The sequence below is a fragment of the Anopheles arabiensis genome, chromosome 3 (assembly GCF_016920715.1).
Source record: "Anopheles arabiensis isolate DONGOLA chromosome 3, AaraD3, whole genome shotgun sequence".
NCBI classification, from domain to species: Eukaryota; Metazoa; Arthropoda; class Insecta; order Diptera; family Culicidae; genus Anopheles; species Anopheles arabiensis.
Window position 1 is genome coordinate 91,013,952 of NC_053518.1, and position 24,726 is coordinate 91,038,677.

General features: G+C 48.0%; 5 protein-coding genes across 25 annotated transcripts in view; 1 reads left to right on the plus strand and 4 right to left on the minus strand.

Moving 5' to 3' along the window:
- Positions 1 to 773: 773 nt before the first annotated feature.
- Positions 774 to 5,125, plus strand: LOC120902170 (deubiquitinase DESI2). The gene is made up of 6 exons (XM_040310712.1): positions 774 to 1,505; positions 1,623 to 1,910; positions 2,008 to 2,174; positions 2,245 to 2,386; positions 2,452 to 2,540; positions 2,638 to 5,125. The coding sequence occupies exons 2-6, from the start codon at positions 1,776 to 1,778 to the stop codon at positions 2,714 to 2,716; spliced, it is 612 nt and encodes a 203-aa protein (XP_040166646.1). The 5' UTR covers positions 774 to 1,505; positions 1,623 to 1,775; the 3' UTR covers positions 2,717 to 5,125.
- Positions 5,126 to 6,290: 1,165 nt separating this feature from the next.
- Positions 6,291 to 10,104, minus strand: LOC120903549 (brother of CDO). 3 transcript variants are annotated; one of them, XM_040313041.1, is made up of 6 exons: positions 9,360 to 10,104; positions 8,414 to 8,614; positions 7,732 to 7,941; positions 7,522 to 7,640; positions 7,305 to 7,449; positions 6,291 to 7,228 (listed from the first exon to the last, which is right to left on the minus strand). In XM_040313041.1, the coding sequence occupies exons 2-6, from the start codon at positions 8,589 to 8,591 to the stop codon at positions 6,300 to 6,302; spliced, it is 1,581 nt and encodes a 526-aa protein (XP_040168975.1). In that variant the 5' UTR covers positions 8,592 to 8,614; positions 9,360 to 10,104; the 3' UTR covers positions 6,291 to 6,299. The 3 variants fall into 3 exon arrangements, with proteins under 3 accessions (XP_040168975.1, XP_040168974.1, XP_040168972.1); XM_040313040.1 differs by having other exon boundaries at positions 8,414 to 8,645; XM_040313038.1 differs by having other exon boundaries at positions 8,414 to 8,630; positions 9,360 to 10,103.
- A 3,942-nt stretch (positions 10,105 to 14,046) lies between these two features.
- On the minus strand, positions 14,047 to 19,710 carry LOC120900455 (ell-associated factor Eaf-like). Of its 7 annotated transcripts, XM_040307482.1 has the most exons (9): positions 18,758 to 19,427; positions 18,371 to 18,477; positions 17,516 to 18,095; positions 17,329 to 17,421; positions 17,104 to 17,245; positions 16,828 to 17,025; positions 16,111 to 16,726; positions 15,915 to 16,029; positions 15,720 to 15,834 (listed from the first exon to the last, which is right to left on the minus strand). In XM_040307482.1, exons 3-9 carry the CDS (start codon positions 17,613 to 17,615, stop codon positions 15,728 to 15,730), a joined length of 1,371 nt encoding a protein of 456 aa, XP_040163416.1. In that variant the 5' UTR covers positions 17,616 to 18,095; positions 18,371 to 18,477; positions 18,758 to 19,427; the 3' UTR covers positions 15,720 to 15,727. The 7 variants fall into 7 exon arrangements, with proteins under 7 accessions (XP_040163422.1, XP_040163416.1, XP_040163418.1 ...); XM_040307488.1 differs by lacking the exons at positions 18,371 to 18,477; positions 18,758 to 19,427 and adding an exon at positions 19,480 to 19,709 and having other exon boundaries at positions 14,047 to 15,834; XM_040307484.1 differs by lacking the exons at positions 18,371 to 18,477; positions 18,758 to 19,427 and adding an exon at positions 19,480 to 19,710 and having other exon boundaries at positions 17,516 to 18,092.
- Positions 19,711 to 21,223: 1,513 nt separating this feature from the next.
- LOC120900454 (MAP/microtubule affinity-regulating kinase 3) overlaps positions 21,224 to 24,726 on the minus strand; it is a 59,891-nt gene continuing 56,388 nt past the window's right edge. For all 13 annotated transcript variants that reach the window (XM_040307465.1, XM_040307463.1, XM_040307468.1 and 10 more), the window contains one exon: positions 21,224 to 24,694. In XM_040307465.1, coding sequence (XP_040163399.1) covers positions 24,636 to 24,694 — 59 coding nt within the window. In that variant the 3' untranslated portion in view covers positions 21,224 to 24,635. The remainder of the gene's footprint in view (positions 24,695 to 24,726) is intronic.
- Positions 24,018 to 24,392, minus strand: LOC120901239 (short stature homeobox protein 2-like). Its single transcript, XM_040308941.1, has one exon. It carries the CDS (start codon positions 24,390 to 24,392, stop codon positions 24,018 to 24,020), a length of 375 nt encoding a protein of 124 aa, XP_040164875.1.

Genomic DNA, 24,726 nt, shown 5'->3' on the forward strand with positions numbered 1-24,726 from the left:
GTTTGTATCTACCCCTCGACTGAAAATTTAATTCTCTTTTTCTGTCAGGTGAGCTTAAACCGCGGACAGCGAGATTCAAATTCAAATTTAAATAATTTTCTTTGACGAGCAATTCTCAGAATCCCCACTACTGACATAGTCTACTTATTAGGAACATTAAATTTTAACGGATAAAACTAAAAAGTGCCAGGCAAACAAACGTGCATCAGCGCGATAAGTAACAAATGAGGATAGCGATCCTTGAAACAGCAACCCAAGCGCCACAGATTAAGCTGAAACGACTGAAAAATCAAATATCTGTGATTTTCGGTAGGATAAATGGAAAATCGGTAGTTTTAGGGCGGTCATCTGTGAATCGGTAGGCATATAAAAAATCGGTAGGAATACGGATAAATCGGTATTTCTGGTCACTCTGTATGGCGCATCGTTCCTCTCTTTCGCACGCTGACAGCCGTTGCAAATGTCAAGCGGCACTGTTCGAAAAACAAGTCAAGGTGAATAGAGGTGATGTGTACTGATATTTGTTTGAAAATAGTTTTTTAGCACATTGAGAGGGAGAGATTTTACTACATTTGTGCATCTAGAAATCGTTCTTTGTTGCTAAAATAGAACCAAAGAAAAACAGTGGCCATATTTTACAGATCACGTAAAAATATACGCAACAAATAGCAAACGTGAAATATTTAGTACAGAGACCGTCCCACCGTGCTGCACACCTCGGGCTGTCATCGAAACGCGCGTTCGAACAAAAAGAAGTAGAGAAAGACAGAAAAAAACCACTCACATACACACCAGCGACAAACGAAAAGCAGACAACACACGCACGGGATCCAGACAGAGGTACGAAAAGTGTTGGCAATCGAGTCCTGACGATCCTTTTTTTGCGCCCCGCCAGCTGCTCGTTTTGCTGGAAGTCTGCGATTGCCGAATTCGAGGGTGGTTTGTGCAGGTTAAGTCCGTACGGAAGGGAATAGGCCACGGTCGTATCGCCACCACACCAACCACCTACATCAACCAGTGTCATATTGTTGTGAAAAAACGCAAAGAAGAAAAAAACACACACACACATTGTGATATCGTGTGGTGAGGTGGGGGGAAAACAGTCCCCAAAACGACGGCGTTTGTGTAAATCCCTCTGATACCCGCGGGGGACGAACAGGAACAGGCAGCAAAACAAAGGGCAACCAGCATAAAGCATGAGAGCACAACGACGACACAACGGCTGCGGGAACAATCGAGTAACGAAGGCTGTCGTCGTTGTCGTCGGATCGCAGTTGGCTGGTCCGCTTTGCTGCCAGTGAAATTGGCATTCCGCCTGCTCGAGGTAACCCACGCAAAACGCAATTAAGCATTAACAGATCCAGCCGTGACGACGCTTGCTAGGGTTTTTTGTCTGCCACTTTCGGTCTCGGTTGCTCCAAATCTCCAGTGTTTGAGTGCGTGTGTTGAGGAGAAACAACCCGTTCCCGTCCAGCTGAATATACTGAGCGCCACTGTCGAGTGTGGTAAGTCCCCGTTTCATCCTCCCAATCCAGTCCCTTACCATATTGAAGTTTATACCATCAAATTGCTCATTAAGCCCATCTGTTTGCTTTGCTAATGTTGATCCTCTCTTGTTTTAGTTTTGCTCCCAGCGCTGTTTCAATTCTTGCCTTTGCCGTGCATTTAGTCGGGCCTGAAACAACCCAGTGCATAGGTTCATCCGTATCCGTGTTCCGTCATAAACCCGCGTGTATGCTGGTCGCGCACGCCTGCGTGAGGTGCTGCATGGTGTGATGTTCTCAAACGGGCTTCCGTGCAATCTAACATTTCCCAGCTGTCTCGGTGTGCCAAAGGATAGTGGAAGCGACGAGCTGCTGCCGACCAGCATGGGAAGCCGCGAACCGGTCATCCTCAACGTGTACGACATGGTGAGTGAGTGGGGGGGGGGGGGGGGGGGGAGGGAGAAAAGGTAGCATAAGCGCAACGTACACAGCGATTGATTCAATCTCATCTTCGCCTTTGCAGTACTGGATCAACGAGTACACCACCTCGATCGGGCTCGGTGTGTTCCACTCCGGGGTGGAAGTGTTCGGGACGGAGTTTGCCTACGGTGGCCATCCGTTTCCGTTTACCGGCGTGTTCGAAATATCGCCCCGCGATCACGACGAGCTCGGTGATCAGTTTCGGTTTCGGTACGCGGCAAGCTTGGCAAGCAGGAGAAAGCAAAACCTGTACTTACTCTACTCCTTCTTTCCCTTGCAGGCAAAGCATTCAGATTGGCTGCACAGATTTTACCGAGGAGGAGGTGCGGCGTATCGTGGAAGAGCTGGGCAACCAGTTCCGGGGCGACCGGTACCATCTGATGAACAACAACTGTAACCATTTTTCCGGCGCATTGACACAGGTTGGTGCATTGTGAAGAAATTATAGCAAGGGATATGTATATTAATCTGTGCTGACATCTTACAGATCCTTTGCGGACAGGAAATACCCAGCTGGGTGAACCGGTTAGCACACTTTAGCTCGTGCGTACCCTTCCTTCAACGCTGCTTACCAAAGTGAGTTACATTTTGGGGCGAGCTCGTGCTACAGCTCACCGGTCACGTCTAATCACGTGTTTTCTTTTCCACTTTCCCGCTTTTATGTCTGCCGCAGAGAATGGCTAACGCCGAATGCCTTACAACAATCGATAACCGCCATACAGGATCGCGACTCCGACTCGAGCCCCTTCTGAGAGTAGCTGGACCGATTCGGCGCGTAATGACGATACCTCTCCCTTCACTACTGTAATGTCTACCTTAAAAAACACAAACATACACACACTACCACTACCATCTCCAACTACCGCTGGAAAAGGGCAGACTACTGCCAACCAATTGTCACCAGAACCAGCCCCGGTGCTGCAGTGTCCGTTAAACCGTTTTTCTTTACTGTTTCCCTCTGTTTACTTACCTTTTAGCTACTTACGGCGGGACTGGTCACGCCAGTTTAAACTTTTCACCCTTAAACTAAATTAAAAAAGTGTCAGCAAAACAATCTTCCACCGATGGACGATCGCCGGCCGATCGATTGGTGATGGAACCGGAAACGGCTGTGGGGGGTGACGCGTTGCACAGAATTTTACGGCCTACGTTTAGCGATCGCAGCAGAAAATTTGGTGGAAAATGTGTGCTGTTTTCCTCAGCTAGAGAAGATGTTCGGTTTTTCTTTCTTTACTGTAGCAAAACATAAATGCACCGAACGAGTAAGCGAAAAACGATAGATCAAACACACACACGGTACTGGAGATTAATTGTAATTTGTGTTTTCCATTGCGATCGGTATAGATTTTAGAGGAAACGAGGAGTGAGAATAAGTTTGTTCTTTTTATTATTATTTATTCCACACACTGGCGAAAAAAAACAGAGTTTTTCTGCTCTAAACGATTAAAATTAGGGCGATTTTACCCAAACATAGCTGACCCGTACGGTGCAACTCGTTCAAACCATCACAAAATAAGTTTTAAAAAATCAACCAAACAACCGTCTTCGAGCTAAGTCGTAATCCTGTCGAACCGCGTTTTCTGCAACAATCGAGGCATCGTTTACAAAACTGAAAAAGCTAGGATTATTTAACAAAAAGAAGAAGATATTATTTTGATTCTCACACTTACTTTTAACCGGAAAACGAATAGAAAAAACTGCACCACCACCCCCCAAACATCAACCCATAGTAGAGTAGTGTGAAATATGCGTGTGTGGTTGCGTGCGTGTGTAGTAGTTCCAACCGGTCGGGACTAGATGAGTAAAGCTTTATTACGGTGGCAAGCCACTAACCTACTCCCCCAAAATTCGTTAACATAAGAGAGAGAAAGAGAGAGAGAAATTGCAACCAATAGACCCCCGAGGTTGGTGAACATGTTCTGAGATATAAGGATTAAAACGGTAGGGAAGATAAATCGGCATCGAGAGTAGCAAAGTGGTTAACTTGGGCCGTGTGCCGGGTTCCTACATCCAGCCCCAGGCCCCAGAATCTATTTAGCAAAGTAAACTTAACGAACTTTATAGAGTGAATCAGTTAGTTGTACGCGTGGTACGGGTACTAAATGGGCATGTGTTACACTTTCGGTAGAGCGGCGATGATCGCGATGACAGATAATAATCGTTAACCTGAGATTAAATTAATTGACTATTGCGCGGATATTACGCGCGCGTACCGTTGTGAAACAGTGAACAGATTTAGAGTTTATCGGAGTAAAACGTGTGGACACCATTATTGCTACTAAAACATCAAATACTACTACTACTACTACTATTACCACTACTACCAACACTACTAGTACTAAAAAAAAAGAACAACAAACTATTGTGTTTGTTAGATGCTGAAGATCTTCGTCTCGAACCCGTCGAACCCGTTGAGCACAGGTGGTTAAGGTTTTGCCATAGGATTTAAGCTGTGTCAGTGCGGGGGATGAATGGAAAGGGGAAGTTACTCATGCTATGCACTTGCAGGGTGCACAAATCGCCAAGAGATAATGGTGTGCAGAGACAGACTGGCCGAGAAGTATTACGAATCTACCGAACGTTCACACCAAAATTAGTTGACACGGTTAGGCGCGGTTTTTTTTCGGTTTTTCGGAATCCACTTTTTGACTTCGGTTTTGACCCGCTCCCCGGGCAACTTTTACCGCCAGATTGGATACGGAGGGGCCGCTACTGGAGGCCGTGTGTTCAAGGATATTACACAGTACATCAAACACAATCAAGTACCGAGTAGTTTGTAGCGTGCGCGTCGAAGAGGACTGGCAATCACTGGCTGGTTAGTGTTTTGTTTATCGTTTTGTTTGGTGAAACTGATATTCAGTTATGTTTGCCGAGTGGGTGTGTTCCTCGGGGAGAAGATCACTGTTAATACACCACCACGTGGACGCGCAACCGGGGGTAAGCACCCCAGCATCCCCGGAGCTGAACATTCAATGCCGCGCTCTCTTTCTCTTCCTCTAAAACTATAGAGCCTAGCAGCAGATACCTACTCATAAGTGAGAAAAAAACAGAAAAAATGGTAAAACGAGGAAGCAGGCATTAAGAAACACTCAAAAACGAAGTAAACTAAATCGAACAAATGTATAATTAATGAATAAAAACAAACAGATGCAGTTAAGGAAGAAGTGGACAAGCGAAAACAATGCAACACAGAAGCAGTTGAGAAGTGCAGCCGGAGCAACTAATTATTGCGCGTGAGATCGTCTTGTTGCTATTGCAGCAGCAGCTATTAATTATATCGTTACAGTAACTCATCTTAATCCACCAGGCTCCGATGCCGTCGAGACCACGATCGATTGACCCCGCCAGGGGAGCCCTCTTTGTTCCCGTGAGCAAAAAAAGGGCAAAGGGTAGTGAGCGGCGGCTCGATCTCAGGGTGGTACGGTGGTGAAGTTGATTTAATTAAAAATTTATATTTTTTTCTCCCTCCATTCCCAACAGACTGCCGAACCTACAATGTTCATCCGATCGGTTCGGTACTCTACCCGCTCCCGCTGCGGATGTCAGTCAGTGCCAGTTGCGGAAGAAATGTTGCAAATAATTGGCGCAATTAATTAATTTAAAAAGAAACGCCGTTTCTTATGCACACACATACACACACACAGCGAGCCGAGTCCGTCAGTTGTCGAAGGGGTCGCAAAAGTGTCGCCTTGGGGAGTGGAATTCGCGAAAGGGCCGGCTGAGAATAGGTTCGTTTGACGGACGTTGATTAATATACGGAGGGCGCTGTTGTATTCTAGTTTGCTGGAAGAATGTGCCGAAAGCTGTTCCAGGCTTGCGGTACACAAACAACATTGAGATTATTGGACGTACATTGTGGGAACCAGCTTAAGAGAGCTGAAACTCCTCCAAGCTTGGTTTGCAATCTAAGATGTACGGAAGAACTTCAGACTTCTCTACTTGTCGATTTTGGAGAAGAAGAATTATGAAATTCTAGCATTGGAGAGCTAACGACATCGACATGTTTGGGCGTAGTTTTGTGGCGTTGTGAGGGCCAGACAGGCTCGCCGAAATTAGGGGAAGTACAATGGTGGAATGGTCTGAAGAACCTCAGACTTATCTATTTACCGACTTTGGAGAAGAAGAATGATGAAATCCGGACGAAGGTTTTGGCTTGAGAACTTCATTTGGGGCTTTGGATCCAGAAATGCAGAGAATAAAGAAAATGTCTATGTTCCTCAGAAGCAGTTCCTGGTGAGGGTTAACCTAGAAGAACAACATCTTGTTGGAATAGGATATCGATCGTAGTGATCAGTGAGATATTCAGAAGGTCAGGCTACAATGTGGTTGCTTTGGTTACAGATCTCCTAAGTGCTTTATTCCTACAAAAAACTCCACGATGGCAAACGCTACGAACAATCCCAAACAAGATACGGCCACCGGTGACATCCCTATCGCCCCACCCACACTGTGACCGTTACCCCACCCCATACTATAATCAAAGCCATCGGTGGGAATCATATTGTCCGTAATGAGTCCACCATCACCGTCCCCAGGCTCGCTGTACTCGAGCGTTTCCGTCGTCTGCACCGAAGAGGACGACGACGTATCAGCCTCACTGCCCGGTTCGATCTCCACCTCACCGCCCGTCGCAAAGCGCAGTATGTTGCTCGGATCGCTCCACCCGTACCGGTTCCGAGAAAGCACGATCACCTCGTACACGCTGGTCGGCTGCAGACCCTCGAGCGTGTAGCCACTGGAGTGCAGCGGTCCGTACGACCCGTCCGACGGGATGATGAGCTCCTTCCAGGCGAACTGCTGGGGCAGGGTGCGCCTTCCCGGCGTAACGTTGCCCGACGGTACGCGCCGAAACTTGAGCTTGTACTCGATCAGCGGCGAGTGGCTCTCCGTCTGCCAGATGAAGTTGTGCCGGGTCGGGGAGGACATCTCGGCCGCCGGCTTGAAGCTGGCCACCATCGGCCGCCCGGTCAGCTCGAGCTGCGCCCCGGCAATGCCGACCCGATTGCCCGCCTTACACTCGTACTGGCCGAGGTCGGCGTCGCGCAGACTCCGAATCGCCAGCTGATGCCGCTGCACCGTGTAGTACTGGTGCTTGGTAACGAGCGTGTCCAGCTTGACGATGCGCCGATCGTACACGACCGGCAGCCCGTGGTGGAACCAGTGGATCGATGCAGCCGGGTGTGCCGTCACCAAACACTCCAGCAGTCCCGTTTCGCCGATGCGCGTATGGACCGTCGGGCTTTTCACCTCAATCTCCGGCACAACTGCGAACAAAAGGGGGAAGGTGGATGAGTTGGAAAGCTGTCGATTTTGGCATACCTGCTGCGGCAGTGTACCTACAGTTAACGATCACCTCGACTGCGGCACTGGCCGGTTCGCCAACACCGTTCGTGGCCGTACACTGGAGCGGCCCGGAGAAGGTGCGATCCTCGATCAGGACGTTCAGCTTGCGCTCATTCTCAAACGGTGCCGTAGCGTTTTCGTTCTGGAAATGGAGACCGAACAAGGAATTACTTGCCACTCGGAAGAGTGGAAGAGGTTCCACTGTGTGTCCTACCTGCATCATCCACTTGACGTACGGCTGTGGCATACCGGTCACCTGACATACGGCCTCCAGAATTTGTCCCACCCGAATATCGATTGGATCCTCCGGATAGATCGCTGCCGTCGCTTGAACTGCGGTAGAAGAGCCGCAAGTTATCATCAAACATTCCAGGGTGGCAAGTACCACTTCAGGAATTCGGGAACTCCCGGAGAAACTACTCACACTGCACCTCGATGGCGTGATGCTGCGACGCCTTGCCCCCGTCGGTCATGATCTCGCACGTGTAGTCGCCCGTATCGTCCGTCTGCACCTCCGTCACCTCGAGGCTACCGTTCGGCCAGAGGCGCATCCGTGGCGGTGTCCGCAGGTCCGGATAGCGTGAGTCGACCAGCAGCAGATCATCGCGCGACCAGCGCACATACCGATAGGGAGCTGCCGAGAAACATGCCGAACCAGAGCAGAGAAGGGGTCAAGAAGGTGGTGGTAACCCCTTGGGGAAAGCGGCAGCACACAGTGCTGTCAATTGTATCATCTCGCTTTATGCGCCGCGATGCGGTTAATCTAATAGAGCGGACACCGCGCACGGGCTATGCCTAGTAATTGATTTAATGGGCAAAACCCATTCCCCCAAAAGCGGCAGAGGAGGAACACAATGGGAGATGACACGAAGGAAAGGAATCACGCACAGGTCGTGATTTCTGAAAGCATCATGAGACCTTGCGAAAGGGTGAGAATTTTGAAGAGTTCTTGGGGAATGTGTACCTCGGAACCTTTGGTTCTCAGTTATTTTTTCTATTCCTTTGCTGGGAGTCTCACAGTGTCAAATTGACATCAGATACTGAGTGCATCCCCAAGGGCGGGACCATATGACCTCACAGTGCTTAATAACTCGCAATATACTCACCGTTATGATAGCACGGCAGCAGCACGGTATCGTTTTCGTACCGCTTGACCGTGGTCGGCACGCTCAGGAACGATCCGGCGGCAGGATTTCCGGTCACGATCTGCCGATTGGTGCCGAGGGCGGCCTGCAGCACCACGAACGCCACGGCAAGCTGCACCACGACCGGGCTGGCGGCCATCTGTGGAACCTGTGCTCTGTTCGCTGCGAAATAGAGTAGCTAATGGAAACGAAGCTGCACGGGTTATGATCTGACCAATATGATGACGCGAACGAGCCAACGGCACGGCCAGTTACGGCGTGTGTAACTCGATCCGCGGGCGCGGGGCTTTGTTTGGATTGTGTGGATTATGGAGAGTATGATGGTGCCAAGGGAGGTGCCGTTTTATCTTTCCAATGTCAACAGTTTTCCAAACCTCCAGCGCTTTCGTTGCAAACGGAGAAGCATCAGCGAGAGCGGGTGTGTGTGCTCTGTCCAGCTGTGGCCCCTCAGCAAATGTCTTCAAATTGACAGCATGTGAGGATAAACACGCCATAAACGCCGTGTGGGAATGGTTGCATGCCATCGGAAAGACATTTCAGCAACGAAACGGCTGGCCTCTATCATTAAATCATTATCAAAGAGCGCGTGGGGTTTCTATTCAGAATTTGCCTTTTTTGGGAGTAGGCAGTAAACGAATGGCTCGTAAAACGGAATGACCATATGCCCCCCCCAAACAAACAACCAAACTCCAAAAGCAGGCCAATTATTAGTGACCATAAACGGGTGAATGGGATGATCGGGAGTTGATCAGAGCATGCCATGATGGCTTAATTTTTGAGAATTACCACAAACTTATTAGTGGAAAGATCCGTTCGTTATTCCCGCTCGTTACTTGTGCCGTGACCGTTGGCGCCAAACAGCGCTGGAGCGTTTTGGGGGCGGTCTTCATCAATTTGTCACACTTACCGCGGGTGGATCGTGATGGATCGCTTGATTAACCCAACTCGTCACCTAACTGGTGCGACACGGGCTGCCCCTTCTCCTCACGCTAATCGTTCAAACGAGCACACAGTGTCGGTTACTTTTAAATTTTCACTTTTCACTATTCAAATCACTTGCCACTGGACCAGTATTATTATGGGACGATGCACAAAAAGCGGATTCTATCGTTGCACAACGTCCGGCACGGAATGAGGGTTCGTCCCTTTGCCCTGGTGGCTTCACTGTAACTGAGCACCAGCAGAATCCGTTGCGTTTTGATTTTTTTATGAACCTTATCGTATTTTTCTCACTCTCCCTCCCTCACTCTCTTCTTTTTTCCGCTCTATTGTCGCCTTAATGTGCATAAAATGGGCCCGCGCTTTGCGACTAACTATCCATTGAAGCCACCAACATCCATGCGCTCTGGTCTGCACACGTTGCGCCTAATTATTCGATGCATTGCCGATTGCCCGTTTTAGGCGTTGCTTTTTGTCACTTGCTGTAATTGCTGCTTTTCCGACCAACAAAAAATGGTTCTTCCCTCATACACTCACACACACACACACACAAAGGGTCCGATGGTGCGGGCGGTTTTTTTGTCCCCTCCTGGTTCGAGCTCCGAGTCCGTACCGTCCGATCGATGATTAACGACTGCGGGATGCGTGCCGTTTGTCGGACGGTTGCGTGCTTGGATGCGCTTGCCGGAGCGAACGCACGAACGAACGAACGAGTCGAGTGATCCAGCCGACGGTCCAGTCGCTACGGAATGTGCGCAACTGACCGATTCGGGGCAGGGATGTCAAACTACGGTGGAGAAAAATGCGATATTCTGGGGTTCTTTTATTCATTTTGTTTTTTATGGAATATTCTAATCAATAGGAGGTTGGTTAAGAGATCCTGTATTCACCTCAAAAAGTCTGTTGCGACGATCGCTACTAGGAATATATCATAACTTTAAAGTATCAGTACTCATAAACACCTCTGACCGAGACATGGCTACTGTTTAAATCTGATGAAAGCCTCTAAGCCACGTTCGAGAGGAAGATCCTCAGCAGGAATGGTGATCCCGTATGTGTGGAAAGACTATATAGGAGCCGATACAATGATGAGCTCTGCGATTTGTCCGTCTAACTCACTGTTGTATAGCACATGACTTTCGCAAAACTCTAGTAAGCTGGTCGTGTGATACGCATGGAACCCGAAGATCCAGCCCTCTTAAAGTCCTCCAAGCCTTTCACATGAGCGACATGATTGAAGATCTTAAATCAGCGATATTCGACACTCACCGTAGCGACCCTTCTATAAACATCATGAAGATAGTAGTAAGTAAAACACTTTTAATAGAATACAGTCGTTGCCGCTAAATTTTGACTCTAACTCACTTATTTTTGTCTCGAAGGCACCAATTTTTGACAGCGTTTCACGATTTTTGCCTCGAAGGCATCAATTTTTGACAGAGCGCATCAATTTTTGCCTCGAAGGCATCAATTTTTGACTGTGAGTCAATCGCTTTATTTACAAAATTTTATGTAATTTCTGAAACTGTGTGTTCTGAAATGATTGAAATTAAGTTAAATAATGAATAATTGTATTGATAAGATTTAAAATAAAACAATTGTTTTGCCAATTTTGGCAGTTTCAATGGAGTGAAAAAATTGGCACGTATTTTCAGCTGTAAACAAAAGCTTTAGAAATTATAAAATTTCATAATTTTTTCTCAAGAAACAATCAATTTACACAGTTTTTGTATTTTTTATGAGTTGTGGAATAACAATTGTTAAAAATCTGCTTAAATACCTTGTAAAATTGTCATTATTCCTACAAGAGTCAAAAATTGATGACTTACAGACAAAAATAGGTGCGTTAGAGTCAAAAATTGATGCGCACTGTCAAAAATTGATGCGCACTGTCAAAAATTGATGCCTTAGAGCCAAAATTTGGTGGTAACGACTGTAATATGTCAACATTAGATGTTGTATTATGCTGTTAGTATATGATTTGATATACAGGATTTTTCAGAGTTTCTCATAGGTGTGGGACACTTTCTTGATTCTTTCTTATTCGAAGTGAACTTCATATGTTGGAAATTGGACTCTATGGCAACCTCTTCGGATAGGCTCCTTGGAAATTCCCGCTGGAGTTGTCCATCAAGGGTGTTAGAGAGTCCAATTCCCATTACATTAAGTTCATTTCACGATAAGAAAGATTCTTTAAAGTGTCCCACAGCTATGAGAACTCCTGGAAAACTCTGTAAGGGGCGCTTATGAGTGGCTTGCTAATAATATTCACATTATCTTTGTTTCACTCATAGTACCCAGAGGAACATCATAGCGGAAAAGGTCCTAAGAACATCAGCCGTCTTCATAGTGCGTACAGTAGATGAACGATACCAAGCAGGAACAATGGATTAGTGTACTCAATAACAGTACAAGATCTGGTAAGAACCACATACTTACTTTTTTACCTGTAGTTACAACCGTTTCGCAGACTGGCAGACGTGTCCGAACTAGCTCTGAACGGTTTGGTAAGATCTCTTTTCCATGTTTGACATGCCTGCCAAACCATTCGCCGCTTGACTCTTTTGCTTCACGTTGCTTGCTTTTATAATTTGAATTTCCACCATAGAACTACCGAGCGGGGAGGGAAAGAGATAGAATACTGTGGCCACTTTTCCGATGCCAACCGCCGCCCCGGAACGGGTGTGTGTGCTTGCATGCGTGCGTGCAGAAGTTTAGCATTACATTCTGGGAAGCGTGGGCGCATTAGGACAGCATAATGAGGACTTGAAAGCTTTCAACCGGCGTACCGTTGGAGATATGGATTATTGGATAGTGGGTCTGGGGTCTGGGGGTTGTACATTTTTGGGGAGTCTTCACACATTTTCATTCGCGAACTGCAGAAAAAGCAGAACTGCGCAAACAGTGTGGGGCTTTCATCGAAATCAGCGACCGCAACCGAAATCTCGTCAACCCAGCCTGGGGTCTGGGGTTTATTTGTTCGCATCCGTTGGCGGCCGGTTGCACAATAGAAAGGTTTGCAAAAAAACCCAACATCATTTTATCGGTTTCTGTCCATCGATCTGGGCCCTCCAGCTGACGAACCCATTTCCGCTGTGGTGAGAGAGCGAGAGCAACCTTTCTGTTGTGGGTTTTGTGGGAAAATTAAGTGATCATGCCAGCCAGAAAGAGGTGAAATGCGTGATCATATTCGCACACGGTTGTTGCAAATCTGTCCTCCGTTTTCCCTTCCCCCCATTTGTTCACTTATTTGCACTGATCACACACAGGGTGGTGTCGTCTGATGCGAAACGGTTGGAACGATCGTCCCCATACCTTCTCCAAGCACGATCGAGCTGCTGGCTGGCCCCGAGAGCCCGATTGTTGTCCAATTGAGGGCTGCACAAACTGGCTGACGAATGCTGGATTTATTCATGCTGTGACCAAGGGATGGAGAGTGAGAAGGAGGGATGATGTGTGTCTAAAATTGAACAACAATCCCAGAATCAAAGATTGAGTGTACTTTTGTTGTGTTTGCGTTTCAATGACGCTCAGCCTAAACGATGGTTTATTCAGAAGGCTCTCTTGTGCGGATAGATTCGACTGATGAAGAGGAATTAGGGAATGTATCTAAGGTAGCTGGAGACACACACATGTGAGGAGCAGAGCATGATATAAATATTTAACATTCAACCCCGCGCGGGTCTCCGCAGTGTCACTGTTGGGATTTGATTATGGAAAAGGTCAACATTGTTTGTGTTGATATGTCCAGAGGGATTCTTGGGCTGGAATGAGGAGAGGTTGTTTTCTAACCAAAGATTGAAGATTACTGAAGGTTGATTGATCCTACGGTATGTGTTGGAAGTCTTCAGAGAGCATTTTGGGAAGATACTAAGCTGAAGAACATACTATATGAACAGCACAACCTGGAAAAGTCTTGATGAATCTAAGGCTCTATTCTGCATTCTTCACAAATGTGGGTTAGTGACGTGATCTTATGGCAAACAGCATATTCAAGAACCCATTTCGATGGGCCTTCGCCTAATGCTACACCACACCGCAGAGCAGCAGAAAGAACTCCCGAAAAGCATAGTCGCACTCTCCCTTACGCACGACACACACACGTGGTTCACATGTGCTATTGACCCGCCCGTTTGAAAGGTGAGACCGTTATAAAGACCCATCTAAGCCGGGCGGGGGACCACTGGCCAGTGTAGAGTGTGTGCTCGATGTAAATTGATACGTGTTTGTTTGAGCGTCAATCCACCGTCCAATAGACCACCGGAAGAAGAATGCTCTCGTAATAGGCGCTATAATAGTATCGGAAAATGATTCCATTTGGTTCCATGTCCCTACCGCGTTCGGTGTGACACGCGTGAGCACGTGCGCACGTGTATAGAATGAAGGTGTCTCGGGAGGAACGCAAACGGTGTGGCATTACTAGGCGCATTATCGTTGGTTGAGTGATTGCGATTGCGATTGGTGTTAAGTTTGCTTAAAGAGCGTTCGCGCTCACAAGAATGACTCTCGAGGAAGTAAGGGTTTATAATTATGAAAGACCAGGCGATAAGGGGTCAGGCTCAGGTGTATCAAATTTCGGGAGTTGAGGATAATATTCCTCATTCGTTCTGTCAGCATGATGAACAATTGACCCAAAAACAATGTCGTTTTTTTCATTTTGTTTTGCATCATTAACACGTTTATCTGTAGTTTTTTTTTTGTTTGTTTTGTAATTACAGGCTGTGTAGAGTGTATCCCACACAACAGCATTCCACACTTGTGTGTGCGCGTGTGCCACACTCTGCCAGATCCAGCTGTTCTCGCTTTGTTCACTTACTCCTCTGCTCCTACTACATTATCGGGTGGTGTCACATACACACACACAGTTGGTGCTTTCTGTTCCCGCGTTTTCCCGCGTCTCTGGTGTTTTTCGTTCCGTTTTGTTTTCCATCCTTCCTCCTCTCTACTTTCCCTACTATACTCAGCTCTTTGTGTCCTCTGTGTCCTGTACGACCCTCCCTCGTTCCATTCTCGCTCTATGTATCTTTCTCTCTCTCTTTCTCTAATGGCTAGGTTAAGGCTTCACACGCCTCCCCACACAACATTGCGTTAACCACCATGGCCCAACGGTGGGAGAGGACTAATGGAAAGATTCAGTTAATTATTTACAAAAAAAAAGAAGCAGCCGAAGCAGCAGTGTGATTCGGATTTTGTCGGAAACTTGCCCCTTGCTGCTGCCCCTGCTCTTCTCGTACGTGTCAGGCTCTGCTGCTTGGTAACAGTCTTGTTCAGAGAGCCTCCTGCGCCACCACCCCATCGGCAAACTTCATGTCTTTTACTTCTTCATCTTTTGTGTCGTAAAAAAATAACCACCAGGACCTTCTCTCGTTCTCTCCATTTCTCTCTCTGTCTCTGTAAGGCGATCGCGGTCCACTGTGGCGCCACGGGCGTTCGCACTGTCCGCTCAGTCGTTTTCGTTTCCCTCTTTTCCAATTTCAATTTGTTTAACGTTTTCTGTTTTCAATAGCACACACACACACACTAACAAGAATAATAATAGAAGCACGAGAGAGAAAAAAAAAAAACTGTAAAATGTGTAACTAAGTCGTAGCGAAACAACTGTAAACAAAACAAAAAACAAAGCTAGAGCATAACATTCCTGTTCCCGTTTGCCTTTGCGGTGTGAAGTTTCGCTTTTAATCTTCACTAACACACGCACACACCGACACACACACACACACTGATTGACTAATTATCTGCTAATATTTATGCCACCCCACTCGCTCGTCTTGGTGTTGGTGTCTTGGCTTCCGCCTTTTTTCTTTTCTTTTTGTAGAGAAGGAAGCGATGCGCGCTTGGCAGGAGAGGTCCTTGTCCTTTTACCTTTAAAAAGACATACCAAGGGTGTAAAATGGTACACACATTCTGCAATCATGCCCGAACAACGGGAAACGATCGCTCAAATGCCCCCATTTAACCATTCTCCCTGTAGCAGCAACGCCGCTTCCCTTTGTGAGGCGAGCTTGAGCACAATGTATAAATATAAATAATTTTCCTAATGAAGGTGGGGAGAGGGGGGAATTTGGGGTCTCCATCATCCCCCCCTCCTCCCCGCAGAAAAACACTAACAAAACAGAGAAGCCAAAACAAAATACCTTAAAACAAAAAAAAACTTTACATAACTTTTAACATCTATTACTTTCTGTCTCTCGTTTCTCTTCTTTGCGCTCGTTGCGGTAGCCAAATTTTCTCGTTTCCTCGTTTTCCTCTTAGCCCGCTCGTTCCTTTCATCTCAAACGCCCATCTGCTGACCGTACGCGTGTGTGTGTGACTGTGCTGTGAGTTTCTCGTCAGGCTTTAGTCGTCCGAATCGGAGTTGGAGGACAGGCAAAGGTCCTTGCTCAGATCTACTGCGGCGGCCGTGACGGCAACCGTCGGGTCGGGCCGTGGATCAAAAATGGACTCTGTGGAGATGGCAAGAAGCAAATGTGTTGTGAGTGAAAGTCATGGATTGGAAGCCACACAACACTACCATGATACCTACCCTTCACTGGCGAATCGTTGTTGTCCTCGGTCGAGCTGTCCGATTCCTGGTCGCTGCTGCTCGAGTCCGAATCGTCCGAACCGTCCGACTCCGAGGATGTCATCATTTCCGGATCCTGTAAGCAAACCAAAGAAAGAAGCAATTAGTACACCAGGGTCAGCAAACGGCGGAGGAGGAGGCTTTTCTGGCTACTAACGCTCGTCGCTCCAACACCGATGCCGGTCAGGGCGACCGGGGGCGCCAACAGTTCCCGATCGGGCGGCAAACTCACTTCCACGCTGGGTGGCAACGACGGTTCGCTGTGTAGATGGTTCCGTCCCCCACCTTGCCCACCGTACGACGGTACGCTGAGATGGTTACTGTGATGGTGGTGGTTGTTACCACTGCTACTGCCATGGTGATTGTTGTTGTTGTTGTTGCTGCTGTTGTTGTTCTGTGTCGAACCGTGATTAAGGTAGCCACCGCTATTGCTGCCGCTGTGATTGTTGCCGACATTGCTACTACTACTGCTGCTGCTACTACTACTACTGCTACTGCTATTGTTACTATGTTGGTTATGGTGCTGCTGCTGCTGCTGCTGATGCTGGTGGTGGTTGTTGCTACTGCTGCCGTGGTTCGAGTTGGAATTGCCGCCGAGGTTGTTGTTCAGATGATTGTTCATGCTCGCACCCGACGACGCATTGGCAGAGGCGGAGGAGGAGGAGGACGAGGAGGACGGCGGCGGCGGTGCCACGGTACCGAAATCCAGCCCATCGTCCAGCCCGATCATCGGAATACTTGGCAAGGTTTGTTGAGTATTGTTGGCGTTCCAGCTGTCGTGGGGAAGGTAATGAGAGAGAGAGAGAGAGTCATGGGGCAAGATTAGTGTACGGTGTGGTGTTTGTGCGCGCGTTCTCGGAAAAGCTCTACTTACGCCGGGGCCGACTGGGGACTCCGGTGCGGATAGGACGGCGAACCCTGCAGTGGCGAGTGCTTTGGCATGAAGCTGATCGGCGCATTCTTCCGCACGCCGGTCGTAATCTTCGTCTTGGAGCTCTGGCGTGCGGTGTTGTTTTCGACCTTGATCGTTGGCAGTGTGGGCGGCGGTGGATTCGGTGCCTTGTTTTCGATCCTGCGTGTTGGTTGGGATGAAATTGCGGGATTAATGTCGTTTCTGTTTCATCCCCCCCTCATGGTTTGACCGTCTTACCTCGTCTTCTTCACCACGATGCTGCTGTTGAGCTGCTCGAGCGTTATCTCCCCGGTCGCCCGGTTCAGTATGAGCACGCAGTCCTTCCGCGAGTAGTCGCGCTGGTTGCCCTTGAAGACGGTATTCGGCACACCGGAACCATCTGGCGGGAAATGGGAGGGGAAAAAACGAGAAAGATGAAGAACGGCACTTGAAGCAGAAAGCATTAGGCCCCATTTTATTTACCCAGGTGCGGCACGGTAACGGTGACCTGCTTGTTGGCACTAATTTCCAGCACCGCCGGTTTGTTCACGTCGACGCTAGCCGGTTTGAAATCATCTGCGGGAGTGGGAAAGAAGCAGAAGAAGCAGCCATTTAGTTCTGTCGACGTCAGCGTGCTTTGGTGAGTTCCCTCCCCTCTCTGGCTACTTACATTTTATCGTGTGAAACTGGTTCGACGGTCCGGCGTTGGAGAAGGTCGAGCCGAGCTTGAGCTCACGCACCTCCGACCCAATGTTGAGCCGATTGTCCATCGCGCGGCGCGTGATTCGGCGTGTGAGACAGAGAAGGGGGTGCGGGCGGGGAGGGGGATGACACACCAGGAACCGGAACTTCTACGCTGAATGGAGCCGTACGCTTCGTAGAATCATTCTCTCCGCTAATCACACACCACGCAAGAGCTTCCACACGTTGTCCCTTGTTCAGTGATTCTCAGTTTCGTGATGGGTTGCACGTTCCATCCAAAGTCGCACCAGGAACGTGCAGCACACTGAGACTGGCGGCTGGTGGTCGGTCGATCGGTCGGTCCACTTCTCGGGCGATCACTCACTCACTTACACACACTGCGTGTTGCGTCTCGCTCACTCCCGGATTTCACTCTCCTTTCTCCGGTTGTGTGACGGTGGAACTGGCTGTGAAGGGGTGGGGAGCGATGGTTTCAAGTCTTCACACACACGGTCGGGCGGATGCTGTGGTGGGTTCGGGGTGGTGTTTGATGGCATCCAACCAGCCTACTACGGAGACAGCGGAGCAGAATCAGGGAAAACAAAACACGAGGAACGAGTTAGAAACGTCAGCAACAACCTGTAGCAACCGAGCAGCAATCAGGGATATAGAGGGATGAGGGAGGGGAGGGGGTTGTTTTGGCACACAATTTGACATTTGGTCACTGCTTTCCGGATCCTTGCCGTACGGGCCTGAGCCGGAAATCGCGGGGGAAGGTTGAGGTCCAGATTCTTCCTCCGATCTCAACCCATATCGTAAACCGAAACAGCTGCCATTTATTTACCTTCCGTAGGGCACACGCAGGCAAACACACACACTGATACACGCACACATACACGCGAGTTGCACTGAATTGCACTGTTGTTGTTGTTACTGGTTGGTAAATTGTAACTGTGTGGAATGTGGAAAGAGAGGGGGAGGGAGAGGGGGTATAACTTCTGTTCTCTCCCACACACACACACACCTGTTTTTTTGGCACAAAAAGATAAAGGGAAAGTGTACGGGGGGAAGGAAAGAAGATATACACACGTGTGCACTTACATGTGTGCGTGTGTGTATAGGTATGTCCACGGAGCGAAAGCAGTGGGGAGACAGGAAGATAAAAAAAAACCCGTACACGGGGCCGTTTTCCCTCACCACGACCACCACTTCCACGCACTGTTATGCTCACCTCTTTGCCCACCCCCCAAAACCTGCCAAACTTCTTGCTTCGTACGGAATTATGATCCCGCTGGTGGACGGACGGTTCCTGTAGTGGATGTCTGTCTGTGTGTGTGCGTGTGCGTACTGGAGGATTAGACGGAGACCCGCGGATCGTACCGTAACCGTGACACGAATGCAGTTCTTTGCCAATGTGCCCGCGCGGGTTTGCGGGAGGGACAGTCGAACACGCACGCACGTCTCGGTGTGTATGCACGACACACACGCACACAAGCGAATCGAGACAGGTAGTTCCCCGTGTGTGCGCTCTCACGGTGACGGCGAAAAATGAAAGGGAAAAATCGGGAACTGTCGCACATACACACATACACGGCACGGCACGGCACGACCGAAATTCCCCTTCCCACTACAGGTGCCCCGGGAGGGCCACGACGGTGTTCCGTGTTCCGCGGATGCTTGTTTCGGTTCCCGCGGGGAGGGATGCTCGCAACTTTTGCCACACGGTGGTCAAGCCCAGTGTGCCATGTAGGGGAGAAAAACAATCACCCGTCCTGTCCCAGCCTGCTGCCTGTTGGCACTGTCAGTGCGACGTTTCACTGCTGTTTTGTACCCCGCGCGTGTGTGTATGTGTGCGTGTGCCTGTGTGTGGGGTTTTTTTTTCTCTATCCACCGATCGCGAACACTTTCCTGCCATACGGAACACCCACCACCCGTCTGGTGACACTGACCTACCTCTGGTGACTGCGGGGGCACAGGGGGACGGGGGGAAATAATCTTCCGGCCGGAAGGGTCTGTCGTTCTCTTGGGAAGAATCGGTGCTCATACAGCCGCTGTTCCGTATGTTTCACTCTGCGGGGCCACCGAATTGCGGCGATGGTGTGGTGCAGATTAGTGTTGGAGATGGTGACGCAGGTTCGACTGGTGTTACAGTGTGTGTGTGTGTGTGTGTGGTTGGCGGGGGAAGACAAGACAGAAAACGGCAATAATCGTTCCCGGCGGGTTGGATCAGCAACATTTGACAGCACAACAGTTTGACACTTTGACAACTCAAAAACTGACAGTTGAATGTGGAAAATGGCACTATGGGTTGTGCATGTTCATATGCTAGGTGTGATATTCATCTCACAGAAGAAATTAATTTTGGGAGTTTTATTTATGCCCGCAATCGTCCTCGCGGAACAGTTTTTTTTTGTATAAACTTTGTACCTGGTCTTGTTCGTATCCTCGTCGACTAGTTGGCACAGTAGCATCAGTTGGAGGATTCGAAAAAAACGTTTTGGTTCGGAATCAGTTTGAAGATCGGTTTGGATGCTGGATCACTTCAAGGATTTTGTATAGGTTTAGTATCAGGTCCAGGCGTGGAATCGGGGGTGGCAATAAATTACCGACAAATATTACATTTTCTTTCCACAAACTACACAATAAACAGCATTTAAACCAATGTATTTTTTGGGGGGATATCATTTTTTGCAGTTTTTTTATTTTTCTCCATTCTATTATTAATGTTTCTAATTCTGTTCAACCTTACTAAGCTAGAAAACGATGCATGTATGTTTTTGTTTGTGTGAGTGTGTAGGGTGGTTTTGCTGGATGTATGTATCTTGTGTGTGAGAGGATGCTTTACCTTCTTCTTTTTTTTCTTTCTCCTTGATGGGACAAAACACATGAGGGGGAGAGACAGTATTGTGTTATACGCGCTTGCTTTGATGCAGCCGGAGTGTGTACGATGACGATAATGATGGTTGATGATCGTGATGCGATGCGCGATCGTCTCCTAGTAACGATGTACTACTACTACCAACGCGCACGCTCTCTCCTCTCTTACTAGGGGTGTTTCACCACATGTTCACTTCGCCCCTTGCTCTAGCTAAATGGGGAAGAACAAAACCTCCTTTTCTTCTCTTGTATGATTTCTTGTGTGTACCTGCTGCTTTCACTTGCATGCTGTATATGTTGGCTTCTTCTGACATACACTTGTAACAACGGGGATGTAACTACTTATCATTATATACTCAGAGCACGTACTAGTGAAGGTTTGCGTTTGTGTTATGAATGAACTTTTTTTCATCTTCCTTTCAATATGCTTGTATGCTTATCGATCTGTTCTTTACGTTCGCATGGTATGTATGTAGGTGTTGTGAGTGTACGCACATTTTTTTTTTAGTGTGTTTACAATTGTATGGATGTGTGTGTGTGTGTGTGTGTGTGTGTATGCGGTAAATTTTGGTTATTCTCTGCTGCTGCTGCTGTTGCTGCTGCTTCTCCTTCCTCTTTCTCTCCTAATGCTCGTAAAGTTGCTCTTATCGATAGTTGTGTATTAATATTACTTACTGCTTCTGACTTTCTCCTCTTAGCATTGTTTTCCCTTCTTGTATTTGCTTCTTCTCTTTTCTTCTCTTTTCTTAGTTTTCTTTTCTGTTCTTTTTTTCTTTTTTCTTCTTTTCCATCTTCATTTTGCTCTGTACTTGTTTTTTTCTCTCTCTCTCTCTCTTTCTTCAATTTACTCTAACAAATAACTAGCAATATATACTTTCTTTCAATTTCTCGTTTGTTTATGTGGGGGTGCGCGCCCACACATTCACTCACCCACACACACACACATGCTCGATGCGTGCTCGGCTCTGCGTAATAGAAATAATATTTAATTAGCCTTTTCATAATGCGCCATCATTGCGGCTCTCCTTTCGGGTGCCACACCAGGCGATCTACTACGTAGTACTTCATCCACACACCACTTTAACGTTTGTTTCTCTTTTTTTCAACTTTCTTCAAACGTTTGTTCATTGTTTTGTTTTCATCTCTCTCCTTCCCTCCCCACTATTCCTCCCTTTCCTGTGCAATCAAAACGTGGACACGACACGGCGCCGCAGCAGCAGCATTTTACCCTTTTTTGTTTTACTACTACTACTACTACTTTTGTAATCCTTTCTCGTCCGTGTTTTTGTGTCAGCTTTAGTTCACCTGTCCCGAACGTAATAAATAATTGTTGCACTTTCAGGATATCGAGCGATCATCTGCTCGAACTTACACACTCAAAATGTAGGTAGCAGCAAGCACATCTCTAGCAGATCGGATAAGAAAACGGGAACATACGAAGGAAAAGGGGGATGTGCACACCCCGTATCGTTTCGTTTAGTGGATTTACTGTTTTGTTTTTAAACCTTTGTTCATTTTCTTCTTCCCCCTTTCCTCTTCGCGACTGTTAAACGATCGTCGATATCAGGGGGATCGAGGGGTTTTTTTGTTGTCTCGACGTTTAAGCTTCTACACCACACGCACACACACACACACTTATTACAAACACACGATCGAACGGCTATTACTTTATATTGCATAATAGTAATATTATGTATAATTAGCGGGAGGGAGGAAGGGAGGGTGGAGTAGGGTTTTCTGTCCTTATACACAATATATAAAACGGGATGATGGTGGAGAGAATAAAGCGTGTGGTGCGGCGCGTACTTTATGCCGAGAGCCTTGAGGGTACGTGTCTACATTCTTCAGGTGACAGCACAGGGGACGTACTAAAAGCGCTGAATGGCCTATAGTAGCAGTATAGAAACCATTTTTTAAGTTTTTTTCTTCTTCAGTTTCTCCCTCCCTCTCTTCCTTCCTATACTACTGGAATTGTATCGGAAGAAAATGACATGACGCACAGCACAGTGGAAAAAAACACCGGACACCGGAGCGAATGCAAAGGGGATAGGATAATGTGTTTATGATGCGTGTGTTCAAAAGGTGTGTACACAAACACAACACAATGAGGCAACGAGATTAAACGTTTCTCTATACAATTGTGTGTCACTCTCAACCTCTCACACCAAAGCCCACCCCACATCAGCTTAATAATTTCATATCATTTCGCTACCGATCGAAAACAGGAAATATTTATATGACGGTACCACCACCCAGCTTTACTTTATGTTGTGTCCGCACAAATGAATGCCCTCAGGATGAGGCAGCGGTCTGTCCACAACACTTTACATTGCGCACGTGTGTGTGCGCGCGCGCCCTCCTTTTGCGTACAGCGCATCACCCACGTGGTTGCTTGTTCGCAGAGGCACACACACAGCTGTTGCTGCTGCTGTTGCTACGGCTACTAGGATTGCTGTAATATAGGAAGCGCGACCGGCTAAGAACCGACACAACATCAATAACAACAACAACGGCAACGGGAAGGTGTGTGTGTGTTTATGTGTGATTGTTGTAAATGTGCTTCTTTTTTATCCTCTTTTTTGTGTTTTTTTTCTTCTCTTGCTTCTTCTATGCTTTATCGCAGTGCAATAATTACTAAAGACCATGCGCGAGAAAAAACGGGCACGTGATATATAAAATGCTGAGAAAGGGGAGTCGGGTTATAGAAGATTTGCTTAAACAGTACTGCACACACACAGGCGCGTTTGTTTCGCTTCCCTTATTCTCCGTTTTGTGTGTATGTCTGTGTGTGTGTCTCTCTAGTGTCGGCTAGTAAAATCAGTCACGGTCTTTTCGGCCGAGGGGGAGGGTCACAATACACCCCGCGGAACACGCTTGCCTACACACAGTCGCGCGAATAAAATAGCGCAGCACGCACAGTAAGTGTGGCGCCACCTTTACCCCTCTTCTTCCAGACACAACGGTGGTAGTAGTAAGATCCAATGTCAATGTCTTCCTTCTATCTCACTGTACCCCACCCCCTACTACATGTAACAATTTACGACGATATTTTATCAGCGAATACTATCAGTTTGTTCACATGTTTCTTCTGCTTCACTTTTTCTATGCTTAAATTCTGTGAATTACTTTTACGAAGGGAGGGGAGGGGGATAGTTGTGGCCTGTAGTTGCCTTTCTAGGGGTGAGTGTCTCTCTCTATCTCTTCAAAAAGGTTGTCCCTTCGCATCTGGGCGCCTCTGAGGATGAAGGCAATTTTATGTTTTATGTTTTCCGGGCGTTTTGTTTTCCAGCAGCAATTTCCGCTTCCTCCTGTGCGTCCCTCTTCTGCGCTGCTACGCGCATTTTCTTATCCTGGTGCGTAACAGTGCGGTATGCGCGGTATGCGTATGCGCAACAGTGATTCTCTGCTGCGTCGTTGCGCGCTTTGCCGACACACAGTACTCAGTACACGCCAACAGCAGGTAGGTTGGTAGGTAGGTTAGGTTATAAAGATAGGTCGGTGTGAAGTGGTGTCTGTGTGTGTGTGTACAACTATAATTGATTTAACTAACAGTCAGTAGTAGTAGGTTGGTGGTGGTTGTTTTGCGTTTGTTTGTTTCAGCTTCTCTTTACAGCTCACAGCGTGGTGGTACGCAGCAGCGAGGCGAAGAGGCTGTTGTAGCCGGCGGGTTGACATCCGGTGCCGGTGCTGCCACCACCACCACCACCACCACCACCCCCATCACCACTGCCTTCTCCCTCTCCTCCTCCTTCATTACCGGAAGTAGTAGCAACAGTCTCGGTTCGGGATGGCGTCGTCGTCGTCGTAGGCCCAGTGTCTTCCTCTTTCATCTTTTCCTTTCGCTGGCGCGGTAGCGACTGCTGATGGTGGCTGCTGATCCTTTCCTTCTCCTTGCGTCGCAACGACGAACGCCCATCGACCACGACCAGCGACCAGCGTTTGCTGCCACCGCCGGTGGCACCTGCCGCCGAGGGTGTTTTCGACCGCATCCGGACACTGCCGCCCGGGACGAACGGGTCCACCGGTTCCACGCTGCCGTCCCCGCCGTTACCCCCCTCTTTCCGTGCATGATGATGATGATTGCTGCGCTTCTGTTCCGATTCTGATTCCGCTTCCGTTAGACCACCACCACCACCGCTAGCTGTCCCATCGTCGTCGTCGCCACCGTCGTCGCCATCGTCCTGGGTCGTATCGCTCCCGACCGAGTGATACTCTTCCGATTTTGTATCGAGTCACAGACGTAGATCGTACGCGATCTTCGACGCAATGTTCTTGAAGCCGATGCTGGTGCCTATGTGGGAAGTGTTAAAATTAGTAACGATC

What these genes read in the sequence shown, in the direction of transcription:
- LOC120903549 (XM_040313041.1), bottom strand. Translation starts at nt 8,591, where the DNA reads ATGGCCGCCAGCCCGGTCGTGGTGCAGCTTGCCGTGGCGTTCGTGGTG. An exon ending in GCTGCCGTGCTATCATAACG is followed by an intron (nt 7,942 to 8,413) that starts GTGAGTATATTG and finishes GTTTCTCGGCAG; the next exon opens with CTCCCTATCGGTATGTGCGC. An exon ending in TCACGCCATCGAGGTGCAGT is followed by an intron (nt 7,641 to 7,731) that starts GTGAGTAGTTTC and finishes CTTCTACCGCAG; the next exon opens with TTCAAGCGACGGCAGCGATC.
- LOC120901239 (XM_040308941.1), bottom strand. Translation starts at nt 24,392, where the DNA reads ATGCGGTCGAAAACACCCTCGGCGGCAGGTGCCACCGGCGGTGGCAGC.
- LOC120900455 (XM_040307488.1), bottom strand. Translation starts at nt 17,615, where the DNA reads ATGGACAATCGGCTCAACATTGGGTCGGAGGTGCGTGAGCTCAAGCTC. An exon ending in ATCGTGGTGAAGAAGACGAG is followed by an intron (nt 17,026 to 17,103) that starts GTAAGACGGTCA and finishes ACCAACACGCAG; the next exon opens with GATCGAAAACAAGGCACCGA. An exon ending in CAACGATTCGCCAGTGAAGG is followed by an intron (nt 15,835 to 15,914) that starts GTAGGTATCATG and finishes CCATCTCCACAG; the next exon opens with AGTCCATTTTTGATCCACGG.
- LOC120902170 (XM_040310712.1), top strand. Translation starts at nt 1,776, where the DNA reads ATGTTCTCAAACGGGCTTCCGTGCAATCTAACATTTCCCAGCTGTCTC. An exon ending in GGTGATCAGTTTCGGTTTCG is followed by an intron (nt 2,175 to 2,244) that starts GTACGCGGCAAG and finishes TTTCCCTTGCAG; the next exon opens with GCAAAGCATTCAGATTGGCT. An exon ending in TTTCCGGCGCATTGACACAG is followed by an intron (nt 2,387 to 2,451) that starts GTTGGTGCATTG and finishes GACATCTTACAG; the next exon opens with ATCCTTTGCGGACAGGAAAT.